Raw genomic sequence first — 23,025 nt, 5'->3', positions numbered from 1 at the left:
GTTTCATTTTTCATTCGTGAAAATGCTGCCTTGTTTGTGCGTGTTATTCCAAGCTGCATGCTGCTAGCATTGGGTTTTCGCCAGCGATGGCTCCTGATCGTAACTTGCCCGTGTCTAGAAGAAGTTGCAAGATCTGGGCCAGATTCAGGGTCACGAGCGGCTTAGTTTTGCAAGCTTGGGTGGGGCTTTAAAACATAACCATTCCACTTCGTGTTTTAAATCACATTTGTGATGTAAGTAGTGTGCTTTCACGAAGTTCAGTAAGCCAGCAAATGCGTGTGTTTTTTCCCCCATTTCAGCCCAGCACCACACTTCCGTCCCTTCTCACTATAGGTGGTCGAAATGTCTGCGTTGATGGAATGTTATGCACAACAAAGAACTGAAACAAAAGAAGAGATCCCAGGGAGGGGGCAAAGGCCAAGTAATGGAGTTCGTATGCGGAGTGATGGGAGGAGCCCAGAGCTTCTGGAGGCCCCTCGGACATCAAGCACTGTACGTGTTGCACACACACGGGTGTGACCGCAATCTGCATGTCTCTGCCTCCTCCAAAACCTTTGTTCTTGTACAATGAGCAGACCAGGGCTTCCTTCGCACCTGAGTGGGATTGTGCGGCATGGGGTCTGGCAAAGACGGGTCCTCCAATGAGCAGAGATCAGACTGGAGGCAGGAAGGCCTAATCTACTCAGAAGTATGCAAGCCCCCTCCCTCTCCCGCCCCGCGGCTACAGCGCCAACAAAAGGAGCTTATCAGCTACTTAGCAAATGGTCCAGGCCAGGCCAAAAAATCTCCATAGCCATTTGCCCACATTGGGGCCCCGGGCGCCTTTGTCTCCCTCTAAGACGTGTCGCCCATAGTTCTGCTTTTAAGTGTTTGCATACTACTTTTTTTGCTTTAGTGGGAGACGTTAGGACGTAGTGTGCCCATTTTTTTTTTAAGGCAGGGACTTGCAAACTTTGCGTCTTCAAATATGGAGACTACAAATATCATCAGCCATAGCTAGAACTGTCAAGGGCGAGATATCGTGGGATTTGTAGTTCAAAACACTAAAGAGCTGTAGGTCTCAGATCCCTGCTTTCTTCCTTCAGCTTCAACGTATGACTCCGGATGGTGGACTTGGCTCCTTCGAGTTGTCCGGATGGCTCCCGAATTTTAAAAATGGCTCGATCAGCTGAATAAAATGTGTGATCCTGGCCAAATCAGATTTTCGTGGGAACGAATGCCAGCGAAGTCATTGTAGTTGCTGTACACTAACTGCATTTCTGCATTTTAGTTGACACAAGTGTTCCTAAAGTACGATATACTTGTATATATGCTGCATGGTTGGCAAGCAGAGAAAAACGTGACATATAGGGCCTGGTTGACATTATGACATAGCGTTTTCCTATGGAATTGCACCATTATAAAACGCGTCTGCGAATCAGGCCCATTGTTGGATTAAAGTGAGCTGCAGCCACCCTAGAATCGTGCGCGCAATCAGTAAGCTAAGCAAAGGAACCATCAACATCTCTTTTCCTGCCTTTGGGATACACTGACGGTACTATCCATAGCGATGTGCACTGATCTTTAAATGGTACATTACCCCATGCTATATATCACATTCCAGAGTTGTTTTCTACGCGTTGAGCTGCACAGAAAGGACGAGAATGACCAGTGCTGGCACATCCTGTGAGCTAGGTTGGCCCTCTAGTTCTCTAAACGTGTTTGGGGCATCCCTGGTAAACTGATGACAAAGCTTAGTAATTATACCTAATCTGCTGTGCAGAGAGTACAGCATTTTTCGAACTGCACACCTCTCAACTGAATCTCTGAATTCAACTTCATGTTCACCCCCTCAACGTTTCAATATTTGTTACTGAGCCTACACGTTTTGTCAAGGGGTGAGGGTGGGGGGGGAGAAGGCAAAGTCATAGGGCAGTTCCAAAGCGCATGTGTTCCCATTCATTCTCCATGGACACATGTTCTGTCATGCCTGCAGCCCAATATGCTGGACGGTATTTGCATCGAACACACTTTCGTGCGAAAGATGTGTCTGGTCCTGAAAGTGCGCTCTAACACATTTCACACCGATGTATTGAGCGGTTTATGCTAAAGTGCCAAAAAGTTGGCAGACATTAATGCTCGATATCAGGGGGTTGCCGTTGGGCCCTGGAATTCCGGGTGTTCACACAGTTATGAAATGTCGGATCTACTTGCTGGCAAGCTTGTAAAATGTCTTAAACTGCTGCTATTGGTGTCCATTTGTGGGATTCTGTGCTACATTTTTTTTAAAGTGGCATAGAGCAGCCTCCTGTTCAAGACTCCCCCCACCACCACCTCCCTCCAGGCAAGGTTGAGCGTGGGTGTTACAATATTCCCCGAAATGGCAAAATATTCTGCCGATTTTACTGCAGAGTGCACAGACCCAGCTCTCGGACCCCGTCAGCAGACATGGACATCACCCATGAATGGCAGTGGCTGTCTTGGTGGGTCTTACAACATGGCCAAAGTGCATGCGTGGTCAATGGGACAATGAAGCCAATCTCCCAGGCAAACGTGGCTATTGCGGCCACAAACAGTTGGCCATTGAACCACAAGCAGGCTAAAGTGGCCAGAACAATGGCTACTTTGGGTGGCTTGGTAGTGGCTGCAGCGGCTAGGCAGGTACTGGGCATGGCCAGCGAGTAGCCCATGGTCCCGCTAAGGGATAAAGTGGGCAATGGACCTGGCCTCTCGCCAGCTCCAGTGGCTACTGTAGGTAGCTTGGCAAGGCCAGGGAAAGGCATGATCGAAAGCATACCCTCTGGAAACGTGGCCATAGAAAGCAGTGGAGGGGTGTGGGCGGTGGGGGGTATCAAGAGTCAGTGAGAGCAGAGACTACTAGTATCGTCTGTGTTTAAACATCGCTTACATGAATGTTCACGTGTGCGGTATGCATTATGGTTTTCTAGGTTGGTATTCAACAAACCAGGGCCCATTAGCTGCTTGCAGGTTAGTGTAGGGATATGGTAAGGTGGCAAGAGTGTGTAATATAGGCAGTTTAGCGAGTGCTTGATATGTGTGATATCAGACAGGGAGCGAGCGAGTTGGAGTGTGCTATTGTAGAGTGGTGTGGGAGTCAGTTCGGCGCTTAACATGGACCTTTGACTCACTGCCTTATGGAGTCAGGCTCTAAGTTACCATGTAGCCCTTAATCCACATATCTTCCATCGCCCTAGCATCGCCCTCAGCATTACTCGAAAGGAGCGAATTCCCACGTTGAGGTGGATTCTCACCCAACACACAGTATATGTGCAATGCTGTGCACACATCATCCTCCAACGCTACAGCTTTATAGTATAGAGAATGGGTCCGTTTCCACTCACAAGCACAGCAGTCCCGTGCACACCCAGCCAAGATGTGCCATGTGAAAGTCAAGAAAAGACACCCCAAAATGAAAATAAATAAGCCTGATGTAGCAGGGACAGCCACATGCCTGCCTGTGAAGTACAAGCCAACATGCACAGCAGAGGCCAGAGAGCAGCATATTGGCTCTTCGCTCCCCAAAAGTTAGAAAGCACACTGACCTCTCTGCTATGGCATCATAGCTTCCTGCCTGCAAGGACCCAGACTGCTCACCTGTACCTAGCAATGCTTGGGGAAGGAGCGAGCTTTCACACTCCCAACAACAGTTTTCACCTATAACGTGGGGCAGACCAGACAACGACTGTGCTTCTTTTTTTTGTTTTTTTTTTCCTCCTCTTGTTTCATGGTGGCACAACATTCCGCAGCTCTTCACACACCCTCACCTTGCCTGGCACAGCATCCTCCTTGTCAAATATCAACAGTTTTGGCTTTTGTGAAAGCATGGGATAGGCAAAGAATGGCCATAATGGCACTAACAGGCCATTAATGGTAGCATCCGGAAAGTAATGAGTACCTGGACATAAAACAGTGTGTGGAAAATGCCTATCTAATACCTGCACACATGCCAAAACTGTTGGAGTTTCCAATGATTCTTTTTAATAGGACTTCAGGGAGGGGCACACATAACAATTATCTGTATGTTTTCTGCATCTTTCTCTCAAGTTTATGGGCCCAGTTACCTCAGGGTTGGGTGCTCTTTACAAATAATAAACGAAACTAAACTAATCAAGTACCTGAAGGCACACTTGGTAAAGACATTTCTATCACACCAGTAGTGGATTTAAAGACTCATTTATGCCATTAAGGGCCCAATTCATGGATTTTTTCCACAGTGCAAACTGACTTTGCACTGCTGAAAAGTGACTTTCCACGACCGACACAAACCCTGATTCATGGAACTGTGCAAAGTGTATTTTTGCAGTTAAAAGTCAATCCAGTCATTTTTGCAGTACAAACTCACTTTGCACTGCAAAAATACACTTTGCAAATTTCCATGAATCAGGGTTTGTGTCGGCCATGCAAAGTCACTTTTCGGCAGTGCAAAAATATTTGAACCGTGCAAAAAATTCCATGAATCGGGCCCAAAGTCTTGGAAGTCTGATTTGAAATAACACTGGTAGACACTTCGAGCTCAGCTTAACAAAGCAGATACCTACACCTCTCAGTGCCTAAACTTCAATATGGCGGTAAGGATTTACCGGTACCGGTAAATCCTTACCGCCTTACTACGAGGTCCCTTTGCGGGTTGGGGGATTTAACGCCTGCTTTTTGCAGGCGTTAAAAACCAACCCGCAAAGGGACCCGGGGAGCTAATTACGGTACCGCAATTTGCGGTACCGTAATTAGCGACCTTCCCCATTCCCATTATGCCCTATGGGGCAAAAATGGGAATGGGGAAGGGCAATGATGGAAGGGGGAATTACCGCCCCACCAACCTTGGAATGGGGCGGTAATTCCCCTTTCCGCCGCGGCGGTGCCGGTATTTTACCGGCATGAACCATGGCGCTAACAGCGCCATGGTTCTCCGCCATCCATGTAATGAGGCCCTGTCATCCGCAAAACAAACAAGCGCCATGTTTTGGTTGACAGTATATTGAAGGGATGCACAGCCCCCTCAGCAAGTGAAGCTGGTTGCACAGCTTCTTTTGCTGAGAAGGCTGTGCAGGCCTTGAATATACTGTCACCCAAAGCTTTAATAAGTTCAGATCTGCCTAAATTTGAAAATCGAGAACCCTGAGAAAATCATGCTACTTGATGCCACGCACACCTCTACTGCCCCCATGTTAAAAAAAAAATTCAAAGCACACTCTGGGTGAACAGCGGCCCATCACAGCAAAGACCCTGTGAAACCAGCCCTACTCTGACGAGTCCACAAAGACCAAGAAGAATCCGAACCCACGACTACATACTCAACCCGAGAAGATGGAGTAATGAGGCTCAAGCCTCGGTATCCTCTGGATGTTCTGATCTCTTCAGACCTTCCCCTTTCGATCCCTTTCACCACTCCTCTCTCCTGGAGTGATCACTTTCTCCTTTCCTCCCATGTCACCCTCTTTAGCCCTCAGGTCACGCCAACTCCAGCACTGCCACCTACCTTCTCGGTTATCTGGCCTATGAAGTGTGTATTAGTTGAGGCTTTTGCTGCCACTTTCTACACCCCCTCCGCCCTTGGCTGACTCACACCTTGACACAGCCCTTTCCATGGTCCACTCTGCAATATCTGATACTCTCAATGTCTTTGCCCCTGTCATGAGGATCCACTTGAAGATCAAAGTCAAGTGCAAATCTTGGTATGACGCAGACATCGTCACCCTTAAACGCAAGTGCAGAGTGACTGAGAGGAAATGGCGTGCTTACGGTACATCCCCTGACAAACTGGCCTGCCGCCTGCTCCAAAGGCAATAGTGGCTATCTGTCCTCACAAAGAAGAGAACCCACATCCAAGTCTACATGGCATCTAACAGCTCGGCCGAACTTTTTATGATCTGCAAGGAGCTGGCAATCCTGCTGCAGTCTCTACCTCTCATGTATCCTCCCAAGCCCTCTGCACGGCCCTGGCTTCTTATTTTATCTCTAAAACTCAGGTCATCCTGGAATCTCTACCTTCCCCTGGCCCTTCTTCGGCCACCTCTTCTCCCCCCTTCTCTGCCTTTCCCATGTTCTCCTCAGACGATGTTTCTAGACAAGTCTGATCTATGAAAGTCTTGTCAAAACAGGTTCACCACTGTTCCTCCAAAACCATCAAGGACCACATTGACACTGTGGCTCCTGTTGATTGCTGCAATCACTCCTTTGCCACTGGAGTCTTCCCCTCCCCCTGAAGCATTCCCTTGTGCGCCATCTTAAGAAACCCTCCGCCGACCCTTCTTGCCCAGCTAGTAATCGCCCAATCTCCATCACTCCTTTCCTAGGCAAACTCCTGGAAAAGCTGGCCATCTCCCAGCTTAATCTTCACTCTGAATCTGTTGGTTGCCTCCATGACCATCAGTCTGGCTTCAGAGCTGCCAGAAGCACGGAAACTGCTTTCCTGAACATCTGTGGAGCCCTGCTCTCCAACCTTGATTCCAACACCCTGTGTCCTCATCCTAATTGATCTCTCTTCTGCCTTTGACACGGTCAACCATGCCATCCTGCTCAACCGTCTCTGTGATAACCTGGGTATCACCGATTAGGACCCGGCTTGGCTGACCTCCTTCCTCTCTGATCGACCCTCCCAGGTCCAACTCTGGTCCTTCGTCTCATCTATCTCTACCTGTGATGTTCCCCAGGGTCTAACCTCTCTCCCTGGCTGTTCAACCAATACCTGGCACTTCTTGCCCACTGCATCGCCGCTCTCTGCCCCAACTTTCAGTGCTATGCGGATGACACTCAACTCATTTTCATGCTCCCTTCTGCCACCTTTTCTCCTTCTCTCATCTCTGACTGTTGGTCCGCCATCCAGGATTGGTGTGCCGCCAACGGTCTCAGCCTTAATGCCAGTAAGACCGAGATTCTCCTCATCGGCACACCTGCTCCCTCCTTCCCTGTCACTTTCTGGTCGGCCTCTCTTGGCCCTCTTCCTGCTCCCACCTGTGAGGCTAAAAACCTCAGGGTCATCTTCGACTCCACACTTTCCTTCTCTCCTCACATCTCTGACGTCTCTAAGAAGTCACACTAACAGCTGCACCGCTCCTGAGTTATTCTTCCTTTCCTCTCCTTCCCCCAGAAGTTCACTGTCTCCAGAGCTCTGGTCCTCTCTAGGTTGGACTACTGCAACAGCCTCTTTCTAAATCTGACTGCCTCTACTCTCCGCCCTCTGCAACTCATCCAAAACAAGACTGCGAGACTTGTCCTTGGCCTCAAGCCCAGGGATCGTATCTCTCCAGGACTGAAACATCTGCACTGACTCCCAGTGGCGGCGAGGATGAAGTTCAAGACCCTCTGCATTGTCCAAAAGGCCTTCTCGGGCCTCGATACCTTCAACTCTCTCTTCCTAAACATCTTCCTTCTCGAGCTCTTTGCTCATCCGCCTCCAACTCCTTCAGGGTTAGTTGCTTCTCCAAGCAGCAAGTTGGTGACAGATCTCTTTCTTCTGCTGGGGCCTCCCTCTGGAACAGCCTCCCTGAAACTTAAGGAGAACCATCTCCGGTTCTGGAAGCACAGCAAGACCTTCCTCTCTGCTTCTGCTTTCTCTCCTCTCCTGCTGATCTCCTGGCTGAATCTGAAACTGCACTGGTTACCTGGCTACCCATGATTTCGGGCCAGGTCCCCTCCCGCCAGTTGCACACCTGCACTGACCCCCTGGCAACCTTTGCATTCAATGACTGTTGCTGTATCCCTACAGCCCCCATTAGCACTTGACACCTGATGTTTGCAGTTTTTATTTATTTGTCTTTATATATTTTACTGTTATCCTATGTACTGCACTGCCCCCTCGCGTTTACCGCCTCCCCTGCATTTACGCGATCTCAATGTCACCTGGCCTAGTAGTATCACTGTCCCTGTCTTCCCTGTTTCCCCTCCCTTGCCTCGTTGCGCCGAAACACTTGTGCATAGGTGCATTATAAATGCCATATCATATCCAAAATCACAGCTGAGGGATAAAATCTATCAGCAAGAAGAAGACAGACAGCTTGGTGAATGATATCATGTTTTGGGAGTGTGTAATGAGCATGATCCGCGCTACTCTAAAACATTCCCAAAATGGCATTTTACATGAATTTTTTTACAACAAAACGTACTACATATCCATCTATACATAACAGAAAAACACATTGCAATGTAGGCAGGTCTGTGAATAAGTAGTGTTTTGGATGACAGGATATACAAGGGAGGCACAGCACGCTCAATGTAAGTGAAAGGGGAGCTGTCTCCAAGACTGCAAGAAGTACACCAGGTTGCTCTACCTAGGCAGACCAACGCCCCTAAAATACCCTACCACTGTACTTTACGTGCGCAAAACCGGCACAGACTACCATGAGCCTAACTGTTAACACATCTACACTTCTCCACATGTCAACAATTTGCGGCACCTCAGATATTTTCTAACAGAAATCGGGAGAAGTGAATGTTCCCATTATATTGAACTGAGGTTAGAAATATGTCAGGGTGGAGAAAGTAACAAATAGCCCAATTTAAGATGAAAAAATCGTCTCCCGCCCAGATCTGGAGAGTTGGTATGGATGATCTAGCTGCATAGCCTGCTAGCCCACTACAAACTCACTTTTCTTAGAGGCACGCATGCACATCGAGAGCAACGAAAACGAAAAATGGCGCTATTAAGATGGTAAACCTTGATAATTACTTTTTAAGGTAAGCAAGCGCCACAGGCTCTCTCCTCCCCCCATCAAAGGTATGCACATCAGACTGGTGTTGAGACAAGCATAGGACCAGCTTGTCATTTATCTTCTGCTTTTGCATGCTTGTAATTAAGTACTGTGGCCATAACAAGATTGGCATACCGCAGCAACGAGAAAACCTTGCACTTTACTATTCAACGTTTACAGTTGAATCAAAACGTGTTTGGACTTTGGAGCATGAAATAACGGACGTGGTCTCATTCGAGCAAAGAGCTGCCGCTTCACACTCATTCGTAAAGAAGAGTGGGGAATGGTTGGTTAAGTGATCAGGTATTTTAAAGAGGCTTTTGGTTGAAACGATGGGAAACCTGAGTACCCCGGCAGTGGTAAGAACCCGATACAATATCGGTGGATACCGACCCTTTCTATTTGCGTCGTACAGAATGCGCCATATCTATTGTTTGCTCAATGAGGCGCGCCTAGTACAGATTCGACCCACAACTCACGTGGGAAACTACGTCATGCCGTGAATGGACACGTTAGCCCATCCCCCACAGCACGCCCCCTTGGCGGCGGGAAATACGTCACTGAAGTGGCCGATTTGCTGTATAAAAGGGCAGTGCCCGATAGATCGTTCCTTCACTTCTTGAGATTCCACCGTTCCCAGTGCTCCTGATCCGGTAAGTGGGGAACCGTAGAGGTGAAGGCGACTTCGCCTTTTTTTTTGTTGTGCCAGTGTTTTCACACGAGTGGGACTTCGCTTCAGCCTTTCCGTAAGGGGTTTTGGTATGATGCGATTAGTGGGAGATTGTAAATGTTTGTTAGATATCAACACGCCAGTTCATTCAACTGCCTAGTTTAGCTGTAGTTGACTGGAAGAGGCGTCTTTTGACTGGAGCGGCGCGTGGTTTGGATTGTTAAACGGCTTCTCGAAGACGCGGAGGACCCCCCCCCCCCTCCATTGTCTCTTATTGGGAGTAGAATGTATCCAATGGGTTAAGTAAATGTTCATTATTGCGTTTGGTACTGTCCTGTAAATCCATCGTCTTAACTTCTTTTATTGAACGATTGACTTTTTGGGAAATGAATGAAAATGCGCATAAAGGTGCGTCCGCCTCATCGCCAAGATGGCCGCTCCACGCGCCGGGTCGCCATCTTGAGCGGTGTTCCCTGTCCGACCTTGTTGGTTATATTAATGGGTCTCTGCAGGGAATATAACCCATTAGTAGTAAATATTTCTCTAAGTAATTACATTTGGTAATGCATGATTACTAGTATACGATGATGCCCCCTTGAAGCGACTGCACCTTGTAGTTAAACTTATGCAATTTGATGAAGCCTTTGTGCTCCCAACGTGCTAGTTTTTCAATATTCAAACTCGTTCTGTATTTTCTTCTCCCTCAGAGAGAACTAAGTCATGTCTTCGTCAGATGAAGGGAAGCTCTTTGTTGGAGGATTGAGTTTCGACTCGAATGAACATTCCTTGGAGTCTGCGTTCAGTAAATATGGCGACGTATGCGATGGTGAGTACGGTTTTATTGCATGTAAATATCTTAAAGTTGTGACGGCAAACTACTGTTCGTTTTTGTAAATATTGAGCCTTTTTGGTTTTTAGCTGTCGTCGTGAAAGATCGTGAGACTGGCAGATCCAGAGGCTTTGGTTTCGTAACGTTCAGGAATCCGAGTGACGCCAAAGAAGCTTTGCATGCAATGAATGGAGAGGTGAGGCCTTGTTCACCAGTCATCTCATAATATATTCGGCTTGAACGGTTTACGGGTCACCTATAGTTACCCACACGACTTCATCTCAATTGCCACTTTCTAAAAATGACTGTCTCAAATGGACGTGTTGAGATTGGCTAACCACTAGCTTATGCCGTTAACGAAAAGTAACAGACCGGTGTATACGTTTTCATACTTTAAAGGTATAAGGCTTCGTCTTCATGGCGTTTTTATATCTTTCATCAGAGTCTTGATGGGCGCCAAATCAGAGTTGACCTCGCAGGCAAATCTTCAGGTGGTGGACGAGGAGGTGGCGGAGGAGGATACAGAGGAGGCTCCGGAGGTGGGCGCGGATATTCCAGAGGTAGTGTGTCAATAGCTACGCTACCTCTCTGCATTAGTTTTGGGGCTGGGTGGTACACAAAGAGTGCCCTGTTAAGCGGGTTAGTGAACATTGAGTTTTGTCTTATAGGTGGCGGTGACAGCTATGGAAGAAGTGGAGGATATGGTGGCGGCTCCAGAGACTATTATGGCGGGTAAGAATTACAAATTTGCCTGTACCTTGAGTTTCTTGATATGCCCCTTACTCCATTTGCCCCCGCTCCTTGGTGCCTTATCTCTTCGTTCCGCCCAAATGCTCTCCACTTTGTACCATTGTACCACTTCCTGCCTTTTTTTTTTTACCCGGCTGTTTGCGCCCCTGCCTATATGCTTCCTCTAAATGTAAATGTTTCTCTCTTCCAGCGGTGGCGGCGGCAGGAGTGGTGGTTATGATCGCTCAGGAGGATCCTATTATGACAACTAAACGGTACGTTAGTTTCTTATATTTGGTGAACAACTGTTAGTCAATGTTTGTCAATGTCTCCCAAATTTCCCTTACGACCTCCCTCCTCCACGAATGTAGTGTAATTGCCCATGAAAATCTGTTGCCGCGGTGGCTTGCCACAAAGTAATAAAGCGAATACTTATACACGTTCTAACGCCCTATTTATCTCTCCCTCCTTAGACCCAGATGTCAAGATCCTCTTTACAATGGCTGTATTTATAAAGACTTTGGAGCTTTGCTAATTTTGTTTTCTTAGTGCACCAGCATTTTCGCACTGTTATCCAGTCCAAAAGCAAAATATTCAGTATTTTTTTTCTGCCCGTCCTCCACCAGAGCAGTTTGATGCGATACGCCTTGCGTTAAGTTAAGATCGATCATCGGAGCAATGTTTACTATTCAATGGGAACTAAGCAAGCTGTGGAATCTTCTGAAACAAGTGCATTATTGACTTCAACGTGTTTTACAACATTCCTTTAGTGTAGCAAGGTATAGCCTTGGAAACGTGTACATAAGAATCGCCATGGTATACCGACCTGACAAACCTAAAGAGAACGAGTTTTTTTTTTACTGTAAAGTAACTACTCCGATTCTTGAAGCTTTCCATGAAAGGTTCTTATTGCCCTTTTTTTACTGGAATACATGCATATTCAATGTTCAAGTGGTTAAGGAATTATTGTATCCAATTCTTTGGCTTCAAGAAAGCCTAATAAAAACGGTCAAATGACTTTTGTGTTCGTTTAGCTTGCTTGTGACTTGCTTGACTGGTGTAGCTCTTTAGTGTCCTTTTTGTTTAAAAGCTATATTTACTTGTGCTTCTGACTGCCTATAAGCCAAGCTTGTCCACCCTGGAAGCTGTGAGCCTGATGGCCATGCACTCGCGATCTACTACTTGTGGCCTCTAGTTGGTAATCGGGTAGCCAAGCTAGTTGCATTAGTATGTATGGCTTGGGGCTCTGCAACAGCAGAAACCTAGCTGGCTTGGTCCTGTAGTGACCTCATTGAGTTGGACCTCTTCCCACAGCACTGTGGCTTTACAAACAGACGTGCTTATTTCCAGAAATTCTCTTTCACTTGTAAATGCCCCCACCTCCTGTTCCAGCGGGTGTAGCCCTTCATTGCCAGGATACCTCTAGGCACAATGCACACATTTCCCATGTACAATAGTTCAGCCCGGCTGCCCTATTCAAGCAGTTGGAGCACATTGTCAATTTTAGCAACGGACACTTACTGCCAGCTGCAGTGTAATAACACCCCCTTGACCCCTGCAACCGTAGGATCACCTCATAATGGAAAAGGCAATGTGGTACCGAGTTTTTATGTGTGAATAAAGGAGCTCTTTGGCAGGTTATGCCCTACTCCAGCAATGCAGGCTTTGTAAGTTAAAACCAATGGGTGGCACTCTTGCGGCACCAGACCCTAGGAATTTACCCCCCCCCCCCAGGATTTGAGGCTTGGAGGCCATTCTTCGAAAATTCACCAACCTTTTCACTTGTGAATGCCTCCCTCTTGTCCCAGCTGGTGGATTTTCAGCACATGATATCTGACATACTTTGTTACTAACTAGGAAGTTGCACCTATCCACAGCATGGATTCACTAGAGTTGGTAATGGAACAATGCACACGCATTCTCCATGTGCATCTCTTGTGATACACTTGGTTCTCGCCTTTAGTACACTGTCAATAAGTGCATTGTCAACAGCCACTTAATGTTTTGACCACACATCGAGGATCCCGCCATAATGGAAAAAGCTTTTCCCAAATTGTAAAGCCCACTCAAATTGTCACTCAATGCCCAGCCAATGAGATGTGCCCATATCACTGCTAAGGACTGGTGGAGGAAAAAGCGCCAGGCCACTTCAAGTGTATTAATTGGGTCGGTGCTCAAAAGGTGCCTAGTCCAGCATAAACAAGCTTTTTAACCTTCGCTAGCGGGTTACCTTCAATCGGCAAATGCATGCCCTGTGCCTTGGATGACGCTGCTTTCTCTGTAGCGGCTCCAGCTCTTAGGAACCTTCGCATCCCCCTTAGCATTGAGGCTTACAGCGGACATGCTATTTCCGGAAATCCATTTCACTTGTATTAACATTTGCCTCTGCGGGTCTAGCCCCTTTTCTCGGCACCCAGATACCTCTGATATTCTGTGTACGTGTTACTAAGTTCTTCCCATCTATCATGGATTCAGCAGAGTTGATAATGGAACAATACATTCTCCATGTACAATCTACCTGGTTCTCGTTTTTTTTCTTTTGCCCTTTTCGCTAAGCGTGGTCTTTCCCTTCTGCCCTATTCAAGTAGTTGCATTGGTAATTTTAGTAAAACGGACACTTGTTCTTGAACTAAATATTGGGTTGTTTTACAACATAGGGATCGCCCCATAATGGAAAAAACTTGTCCCAACTTATATACCCCATTGCTGTCACTTGGGTCTTAACTGCCCCATCCAATGCGTGTAGGCCATATCACTGCTTTGTAGGGGAAAGAAGAGCATCCGGCCATTTCGGGTGGATTCAATTTGTTCGGAGCGCGATTGGGTGCTTTCTAGTTTATACATACTTATTAAAAATTCCAGTTTACATCCGTGGCGTTTAGACTTCTGCCTTGGGCTGACAAAGGTGCTATTTCACTGAACGGTTGCAATCCGCCATCTTGCAAGATAGTGTATTTATGGAGAGTTGGACACTAGCTTAAACATAACTAATTGCTTCACGTTTTCAAGCTGGTGGCAATGTGCTGGACAAAGCCCAGCTAGGTGTCAGCTTTGGTTATGGCCGAGTTGGTGACTTTCGGCAGTTATCTGGTGCCGAAAACCCTGATATAGACCCACTAGCACTAAACCCTGCATATTGGCCTAATCTGTTTAGTCCTTGCCTATGCAATCTGGTCATCTGATGGCTACTCCCCTGAATGGAACAGACTTGACTTGTCCAATGCTTAATAGATCAGTCTCGAACTGCTGCCTAGGAGTTTGCACTATTAGCACTTTCACTACCACAGCAGCATTAAAGTTCTGTGGGTGTGATGTTTTGAGGTGGGGAGGTGAGGTTTGGAAAATTTTACATCCGACATGTCTTACCAGACCTATCCATAACAATGCATCTCCTAGGGTGCTACCCCGTCTCCATGGGAATCCCTCCAACCCTTTCTGGGTTGCACTTCCAACTTTACCTCGCATTGCTCTTGTACGCTACCCTCTTGTAACGCCATCTGATTTCTTCTGCCTCCATGTTTAACTTCCCCTGACTTGAACCACCCATCTGATGTTCCTCTGCGTCCTTTCTTGTCCCCCCAATGCTCATCCACCGTAACAGTGCCTCTTTCTACCTCCATCCCAACTCATCCTCTTTCAGGCAATGATTCTTGGTATGCACAGTTGCTTGAGGACACACTGGACAGTAGGCAACCTGGGTATCAAAATCGGAAGATTGGCTACACAGTGTACTTGGGTCCGCTAATGCATTCGGGGAGGTAACCGCAGCTTTGTCCCTCGATTTGCAGGCGAGTGCAATGCTGGATTTACATTTTTTTAAGCTGGTACCTTTTTGTCACGTCTACTGAGAGGGCTGTTGGTTGCCTCTGCAGTTTTAGGCAAACAATTACTCAGATGCTACACTGGCCAGCCAAAATACTGTATTGGCAGACTTGAAAATTGACCGCTTAATAGCGGTTGGCCTGTCTAGATATGCACATGTCTTTTTAAAGCCCTTTTTGACCCACCGAGCACTGCATAAATAAACGAGCTCTACTTCCAGGAGCAGGTTATTCCGTACTCCGGCAAGAACCCCTCAATCTGCAAATGCAGGTCTTGTACCTAGGTTTATCTTGTACCTAGGTAATAGACTCTTAAGTTCTAGATTGGCGGCACAAGCACTTAGGAAAACTCTTCCCCCCAGCATTTGAGGCTTAGAGGCCACGCTCATTTCCGGACATCCATGAACCCTTTTTTTCAATTGTAAATGCCTCCTTCCTCTTGTCCCAGCGGGTGGAGCCCCTTTTTCAGTACCAGGATACCCCTGGGGCATACTGTGTTTTTGTTACTAATAAAAGTTCTGCCCACCTATCCATATCATGGATTCAGCAGAGTTGGTAGCGGAACAATGCACAAATATTCTTCATGTGCAATCTCTTGTATACTTGGTTCTCGTCTTTTCCCTTTTTCACTAAACCAGGACTTGTCTTGCTCCTTAGTGCTGCCCTTTTCAAGCAGTTGCATTACATTGTCAATTAGTAATACGGCCTCTTGTTCTTGAATTAATATTTCTTTTAACCACACTGCAGCTACCATATAGCTATAACAGGCAGAGTAACACGCCCCCATTACCCTGAAGGCAACTATGGGACCCCCCATAAATGGAAAAGGCTAACTTTTCTCCCATCTTCTCTTGTACCCTTACTAGGGCAGCAATGCGCTTCCAATATTGCCCATGTGGCTTACACCCACCATCATCTTTGTTCCTGTAATTCAGAGTGTAGAAACTCCATAAAAATGGGCAAACCATTCCCTTTGAGTAAACGTGAGCACAGAAGGCCTAGTGAACCAGGCTACTATGGAGTACAGTCCACACAGATCTCTGCCCTCCTATTTTCCTCGAAACTTTCCTTGTGATCAAGGCAGCCATGGGTCTGGCACCTGTACTGTTCTTTGTAGCGGAGGTGACTTCTTCAAGCCAAGTGTACCTCGGTATGGGGTACTGTCCCCCTGCTGGGGGCACCAAGGGCAACTATTTGAGGATTGGTTGATCTGGTAAGGCATGTGAAAAGGAGGTGGCTTAAATAAACAGGACATGGATCAACTTACCATTTTAATTGGGCAATGTATTGCAGTTGGACTATAAAAGGAATGACCTAAAACACTGACAAACGCACCATATTCAGTTCACCGCAATGTACATTTTCCGGCATTGAGTCGTTCATGGATTTACATGCTTATTGAATATTTTGTCAGGCTGGTAATTCTTGCTAATACGTTTTTCATAAAACTGTAACTTGTATAGCCTACGACTGTCACTTGGGTCTTACTGCCCCAGCCAATTACATTAGTCCTTGGCTCCACCCCTAGTGGCAATCTTCAGATTTGTTACCACACATTCAAATGTTGGGACTCTATTTTGTTCTTAATGTAGTTTGTCCTATTTAGACTACTTTCATCATTGACTCTTCACAATGTATTACACGCCATTGCCCATAGGCATCAGGGTGCACAAGCCACAACGGGAAAGAGGATAAGCAGGCAGATCATTCAAATAGAAGAGCTTTCAGGCGTTTCCGAAAAGGCAACCAACTTTTACCCGTCTTATTCTGGGGCATGAAAGGAGAATGGTATTGCATGACAACTTAAGTTCTTTTTGGTTCGTGTCTAGTTAGTCTTAAGCAGGGGGCCTAGCCATAGATTCGTTTTTGCTTTACGGTAATCATTTAAAATTGTACTGTGGCAGCTACGTGCAACCAATGAAGATCTTTCTTGAATTAGGAGATACTTTTCGTGAGGAACGCCCTTAACCGAGCAAACCATTTTGATTCACTTCAGTTTCTGTACATTACTTGTGGTGGCAATTTACTGGGGTTTCGATTGTTTCTGTAGCAAAGCTTGAATCCTAGAGTCCAGTTTAGACCTGGCATGTGATGGCCCAAAAACCATAAGTTATGTTTTGGTGCTGTTAAGACACATCCAATGTGTAGCCATGCAGTGCAATTCCCATTCCCAATGTACTGTGGATTTCCTATTTAGGAATGAATGAATACAGGCAGTGCTGTTTGTTTTTCAACATTTCCCTACTTTGAGAGTTGTTCATGATCAAGGAGATGAAAAGCTGCTGACAAGTCAAGCAGAACAGTCCACTTTTACTTCGGTCCAGAATATCTCTCATGTGGGTCAGTAGATCGAGCAGGGCACTTTCTGTACCATGGTTTGGTGGAAAGCACGATTGTCCAACATGCAGAATGGAGAGTTGGGGGTGAAACAACTATTATGGGGAAGTCCATCCCTTACACCTTTTACTCATGTGCTATGTGATCCAACATTGTCATGTCTGTTCTGTATGACGCTGCCAAAGTACTTGAATCAGAGTCCTTGGTAGCTTCAGAAAGAGTATTGGTGCACTCATAAAGGTTACGGTTTTACTGTTTTGTACTTCCTACTAAAGATTTTTTATGTAAATTAGTTTTGATCTTCAAATGTACTGGAAGGGTCCACGAAAAAGTGGTCCGACCAAATGCACGGTTTGATATTAAAAATGTAGCCACCCAGTCCAATGTTGGGTTTTTGTTCCAGACTAGGAATTCGATGTTAAGGTTTAGTCTAAACCGTTCCATATCCTTTTGCTGCCAGGATTTTAAGGAATATATTTAATCAAAATACTTATATTTTGGGGTTTCGACCCCAAGGCGCCCCTTCCATATCCATCCCAAACCCCTACCCATATTATCCCCTTACCTGAGTTTTTGATTAACATTTTTAATTAAACTAACCCGGGGGAAAAATGACTTATCATTCTAAACATATTGCTTCTTTATCCACGGTGTCGTCACACCATCAGAGTACTAGAGTATCATAGTTTGGTTTATTTAAGTACTCTAATAATTGGATAATATCCTTGAAACTGGACATAGCTTTTCGGGGCTGGTGGAGAATAATATTGATGGAGCTATTTTAATTTGGCTTTAGTTTGAGGTGTATAATTTCAGTCGTTACACGCACAGGGTACTTCAAAGAGCTGCACTTCTTCCTTGACTATATTGCAACGCCTCCATTACCAAATTTCCTGTTTTGGGAGAAGAAATCTAGCTCTCAGGGGCAGTCAAATACATTTTAGGTCTGCTTGAATCTAAAACCAGGTTTCTGTTAGAAATAACGGATCATGACTGCATTGTGGGAAGTGATATTTAACAGTAACGCTGTTTTCTTAATGACCATGTGTTTAAGAGATGCTCTAATGATTTTTACATCTAAAGCCTTTATTGGCATCAGAGAATCAGTCAGGGCCCCAACTTAATAAGTAATGTAGCCGGAGGGGAGTCTTTAAAACTACTCTAGGTGGCCATAATATCTGCTTCATTGAGGTTGAACTGGCTGGGGGCGGGGGAGCTGCCATGCACATCATGTAAGGCACAGCCCAACTCGCTAACAGAAGAAAATGGGATTTGCTTTAACAAAAGAGGTAGGAAAGCTGGCTCGGAGGAAGAGACCATAAGTTGTTCAGGAGGGGTAGAAGGTGTTAAATACTTGCTAATAATTGCCTCCTGCGCGGGTAGAAAAAATGGGCTAAGTTCAGGTTGATGACTCCTAGTTGTATTACACAGGGTGAAGAAAGAATAAGGCCACTGCTAAATATGTGCAGGGAGTCTTAGCAGTTGACCAAGTAGCACCACTGTGCACCACATGCCCAAAACTAACTGGCACATACCTGCTTGGGCGCGCCCGACAGTCTGTAAGTAACAAAAACACCTAGGGTTTACCGTTAGGACAATATCTGGTAACACAATGAACGGTCTATGGAGAAAATATTAAAACGGAGAACAACTCTTGTTCAACAAAACATACTTGCAGGCTGTCCCTACTGGGAAGAACACCCTGTCCCTATCCTGAGGATCTCTCCCTAGGGGTCCGATGGTGCGTCGCCTATCTAAAAGGGATAGCAAGAAGATTCTTCCTACCAAACAAGTATACACATATACCTCAAAGAATTTAATTATTAAAAAGGTCAGACACAAGTGTAAGGTTGTTAAATAAGGGCAATGTACATTAGATTGTGCCTCTTTCGTGAGTGACAAGATAGGCACTGCTACCAGGAATTTCTGTCAGGAATTTCTGTCAATCACCAATTAGAGCAGTAGTCCTGTCCTTGCTATCCCTATTAGATGGGCGGTGTTCATTGTGTTACCGGTCTATAAGTAACAGCTGGGAGATGATGTGTTATTTATATAGCGCCTTAATCCAAAGCGCTATATAAGAGATGAAGTCCTGGGCCACAAAGATGGATCAATGATTTCACAAGCAAAAACAGTACTTCCTAACCAGGCTAGAAAAGAGTAAAAGCAAGTCCCTCAATGTTAAGATTGTATTGCTCTGCGCGGCTTGCTAGTATTGTCATTTATATAGCGCCTTTTCACATTTGTATGATCTCAAAGCGCTTTGTGATAGAAAAGCCAAGCCATCAGGGGCCGAAGTCCAGGTATGGGGAAGTTCTAAGAGGAGAGCCTTAAGATGCATGTGTGCATTTCTCCAAGATTAGGACTTGGGCGGGCTAGCTAGGCTTGAGGAAGCAACCCAAGAAGTTGGACGGGTGGGTGTGGATTGAGGTCATGACAGTGCAGGATTCTTGATAGGTACCCCGCTAGACCGAAATTTGTCATATGTTGTCGCTGTATTCTAATGGCATTGGTGTTGAGGGCAAATCTGGTGTTTCAGTGTGAAGCGGTTATATCACCAGCTAGACCAAATTTGTCTTAGTTGTAGCTGCATTCTAGAGTGTGTGGATGGATAACTGTGCCTGTGACAGATGTCCACCAAAGTAGTGCTTTTATACATACCTTAAGCTTGTCGCTGTGCCAACTGATCTTCTGGGGTGGGGCACAGGGGGGAGCCAGCTCCTTTTGTAGACTTTTCTAGGCACTATGGACATGCTATACATTAGTCTACCAAGTTCAATCCTAGAACATCTTGCTGGGACAGACCGCCTACCATAGAAGATATGCTTATGGGATTCTCTGAGAGCAATAGACAGGTTACCTTTATAGTCTTACTACATATCTTCCACAGTCTACAAAAGCTAACTAACGCAGTCTAATACATGCAATATCAAAGATACCTGCATGTAAACACTGTGTTAAAATGGCTAACTTGAGCAGTTACAAGTGCAATGGAGCGTGACCAACATGTATCTTCGAGCGTCTTGGGTGGGCTAACATTGTAGGCATAAATAGTCTAAGGGTACCAGTGTCTTAACCTGCATGTGCTTTCTAATAGTCGCAATGCCAGGCATATCTAGTTGCAACCCCATAGCTGTCCTTACAGGTACTGTAATCGGGCTAATATCAAACTGTAAGGTTGTTGTATGAAGGGTGTTTGCTCACTTCTGGGACCAGCATCTTTACACTGACACCCTTTCCCGCCTTCCCTCTCGGGTTTGAATATTATGCAAGACAAAATGAACTCATTCTGGAGGAAACTCAACCATAAAATGTGATATACTTGCCTTTATTTTACAACAATCCAGTTATATAACTAAGCAGTTTTGAGCAGAATGAGATATAATACAAGTCAAGCATCACATAATGAGATATAATACAAGTCAAGCATCACAAGCACTTTTGAACACAATTGGACCATACATTCCTAGAATCATTGATCTTGGCACGATCTGTCGCATCTAGGATCCAAGCCACCCTGGCGCCTATTTCTGCGGGACCGGCCTTGTCCCTCTCTGGAACCAGCACGAAGGTAGGATATGACTGCTAGGAACCCCTGCCATGGAGTTGTTGCTGGTTCCTGGCGTTTCGCGGTGTGCACTTCAGCAAAAGCTCAACGGATGAGTCCCTCCCCATCAACTTATGTGCACATTTTTATAAGGAAAGGCTGTCAATCAGAGTGACGCATTCGTCCAGAAACTTCTCCAGCATTGGATCTTTCATGGATTCACATGCTTAGAATATTCCCCGTCGTCAGACTGGGACCCCTCGGTACACATATATAGCCTTTTCCAATAGGAAAACTTCTGACACTTTTGTGTCCTATCTACGTCCTTTTAGGACCCGCCTACGCATGCTCCGTAGGCCGTCCCTGTATAAGAGGCCCGCCCCCGCGGTTCCCCTTCAGATTTCAACCGTCTCCAAAGTAGTGGGATCTCCTCACGTTGTCTTACTATTTTGTACAAGGTTGCATTACTGGAATTTGAGTACAGAAAATGACCTCCGTGTCAGGAAAAGCGCTGTTCCGCCAATGCGCGACGTGCGGCTTGAAAAAAGTTTACGGGGGGGACGGACATATGGATTGTATATATTGCCTCCACCCTTATCATTAGGCGGATAACTGCGACATATGCAAAGGGTTTTCTCAAAAAACCCTCAAAGACCGCAGTCGACGACTGGTGGCATGGCTGAATGATGGAGCGGGGGCATACCCCCCTTCGGAGGCAGGCTCCACACAATCGGCAAAAACATCACGCCGCGCTACCTCGTCGGAACCACCGGTGAAGAAATCTCGACCGACGGAAAAAGAGTCGTCTGGAAGTCACTCAACTAGAGACTCCTCGTCAAAGAAATCATCTACATCAAAAAAGCATGAAAAAGAAAGGAAATCCTCCTCGGGCGATCATCATAGATCGACCACGAGTCGAGAGTCGAGTAAAAGCAAGCCAAGTGTGGAAAAGGCGGGACCGCCAAAACCACCTGCTAAGTCAGCGTCGTCGACGGCGGCCCAGTCATCGGCCTCCACTCTGCCACTTACGCAGGTGGCATCCACCGTCCCACCGTCGACGGGGGTTCTACAGGAGGCCTGGAGGCCTGAAGTTTTTGATCCGATCCCCCGGATACTTTACAAGAACAGGCTGTGTTGCTGTCCTCGGAGGACGAGAATGAGAGAATAGCTGGCCCAGCAGACCTAGGGCTACGAGTGGCTGACAAGTCGTCGACGAGGGGATCCGTTATACCGGTATCTGCCCCTCTTCTCAATCCTCAATCTGTTTTGTCGTTGGAAATTCTGTCCACGCTTCAGTCGTTAGTCGTTGGACCAGAGACTACCTCAGGCAAACCTGCCACAGTCACCCGTCGACGAGCCGAGCCCGTCCCGTCAACCGACGCACCTACGCACGCCAATCTCAGCACTGGCACAAGAGGAAGGTGAGCTGCCAGATTCGGAGTCTGACAGGGGAGCCATGTCGGATATCTCATCATCCCCCTCCAGGGATCCAACCTGGGAGTCAGAGGTGGAGTTGGAAACCCATAGAAGCCCAGCTCACCCGTCCCCTCCGGACGACATTGCGTCATTCCATTCTATGATGGAGAAGGCATGCAAAGAATTTGGTTTGTCCCAGGAAGAACAGAAAAAGGACTTTTTTTGTTCGACCACATGGGTAAGAGAAGGTCTGTGTTCTCGATACCAATACTAGACCATGTATGGAAGGAGGGGTTGCAGACAATGCGTCACCCGTTTTCAGAGCCGGCAGTGAAAGGACGCCTGGAAAAAAAGTTTAAGGCTCCAGAGTCTACCCCCAAGTGTTTATCCTCCCAACCAACGCCAGACTCGGTGGTGTCGGCAGCAGCGGCGAGGAAGGCGAAGGCCCAGCACAAGTGCACGACGACTCCTGAGAACGAAGCGAGACGCCAAGATGCCTTTGGCAAAAAAGTGCTATCCGTGGGAGCGACCACAGTAAAGGCCGCAAACTCTCTGGCAATTGTTGCCAGATACGATAGGGAGATGTGGCACAGGCTAGCTCCGTTGCTTGATCATCTTCTGGAAGAGCATAGGAAGGCAGCGATGTTACTCGTCCGAGAAGGTGAGGAAGCCTCAAATCACGCAATAAACATTGCGGTGGACCTCACTGAGTCAGGCTTCAAGCAAGTCAATAATGGGGTTGTATTACGTCGACAGTCATGGCTTAAGTGTACCTACTTCAATACAAAGTATTTAGATATGCCCTTTGAGGGAGACCTTTTCGGTGAGAAGGTGGACGAAGCCCTAAAGGGAATGAAAGAGGACTCGGACACGGCACGTTCATTGGGTGCCCTCCAGAGTGGCAGAAACTACAAGTCTTTTCGTCCCTTTAGAGGGGCTTCAGGTAATTCAAGATTCTCTGCATCTGGAGACAGATCCTTTGGCAGATC

At 46.5% G+C, this 23,025-nt stretch overlaps 1 protein-coding gene across 5 annotated transcripts in view; it reads left to right on the top strand.

Annotated features, from left to right (window-relative positions):
• The window catches only part of LOC138569196 (cold-inducible RNA-binding protein-like), a 158,326-nt gene extending 146,394 nt beyond the window's left edge, over window positions 1–11,932 (top strand). For 2 of the 5 annotated variants that reach the window (XM_069646974.1, XM_069646966.1), the window contains 6 exons: window positions 10,065–10,183; window positions 10,276–10,382; window positions 10,629–10,746; window positions 10,855–10,918; window positions 11,127–11,190; window positions 11,389–11,932. In XM_069646974.1, the coding sequence (XP_069503075.1) occupies window positions 10,078–10,183; window positions 10,276–10,382; window positions 10,629–10,746; window positions 10,855–10,918; window positions 11,127–11,187 (456 nt within the window). In that variant the 5' untranslated portion in view covers window positions 10,065–10,077 and the 3' untranslated portion in view covers window positions 11,188–11,190; window positions 11,389–11,932. Of the gene's footprint in view, window positions 1–9,214; window positions 9,341–10,064; window positions 10,184–10,275; window positions 10,383–10,628; window positions 10,747–10,854; window positions 10,919–11,126; window positions 11,191–11,388 lie in introns of those variants that run through there. The other 3 variants (XM_069646983.1, XM_069646957.1, XM_069646993.1) reach the window with 3 other exon arrangements.
• The last annotated feature ends 11,093 nt before the right edge of the window (window positions 11,933–23,025 follow it).

This window comes from Ambystoma mexicanum, chromosome 1p, assembly GCF_040938575.1.
Source record: "Ambystoma mexicanum isolate Mex_15411 chromosome 1p, UKY_AmexF1_1, whole genome shotgun sequence".
Classification (NCBI taxonomy): domain Eukaryota; kingdom Metazoa; phylum Chordata; class Amphibia; order Caudata; family Ambystomatidae; genus Ambystoma; species Ambystoma mexicanum.
Note: the sequence above shows the minus strand (reverse complement) of the source record. Positions and strands in the feature narration are given on the sequence as shown.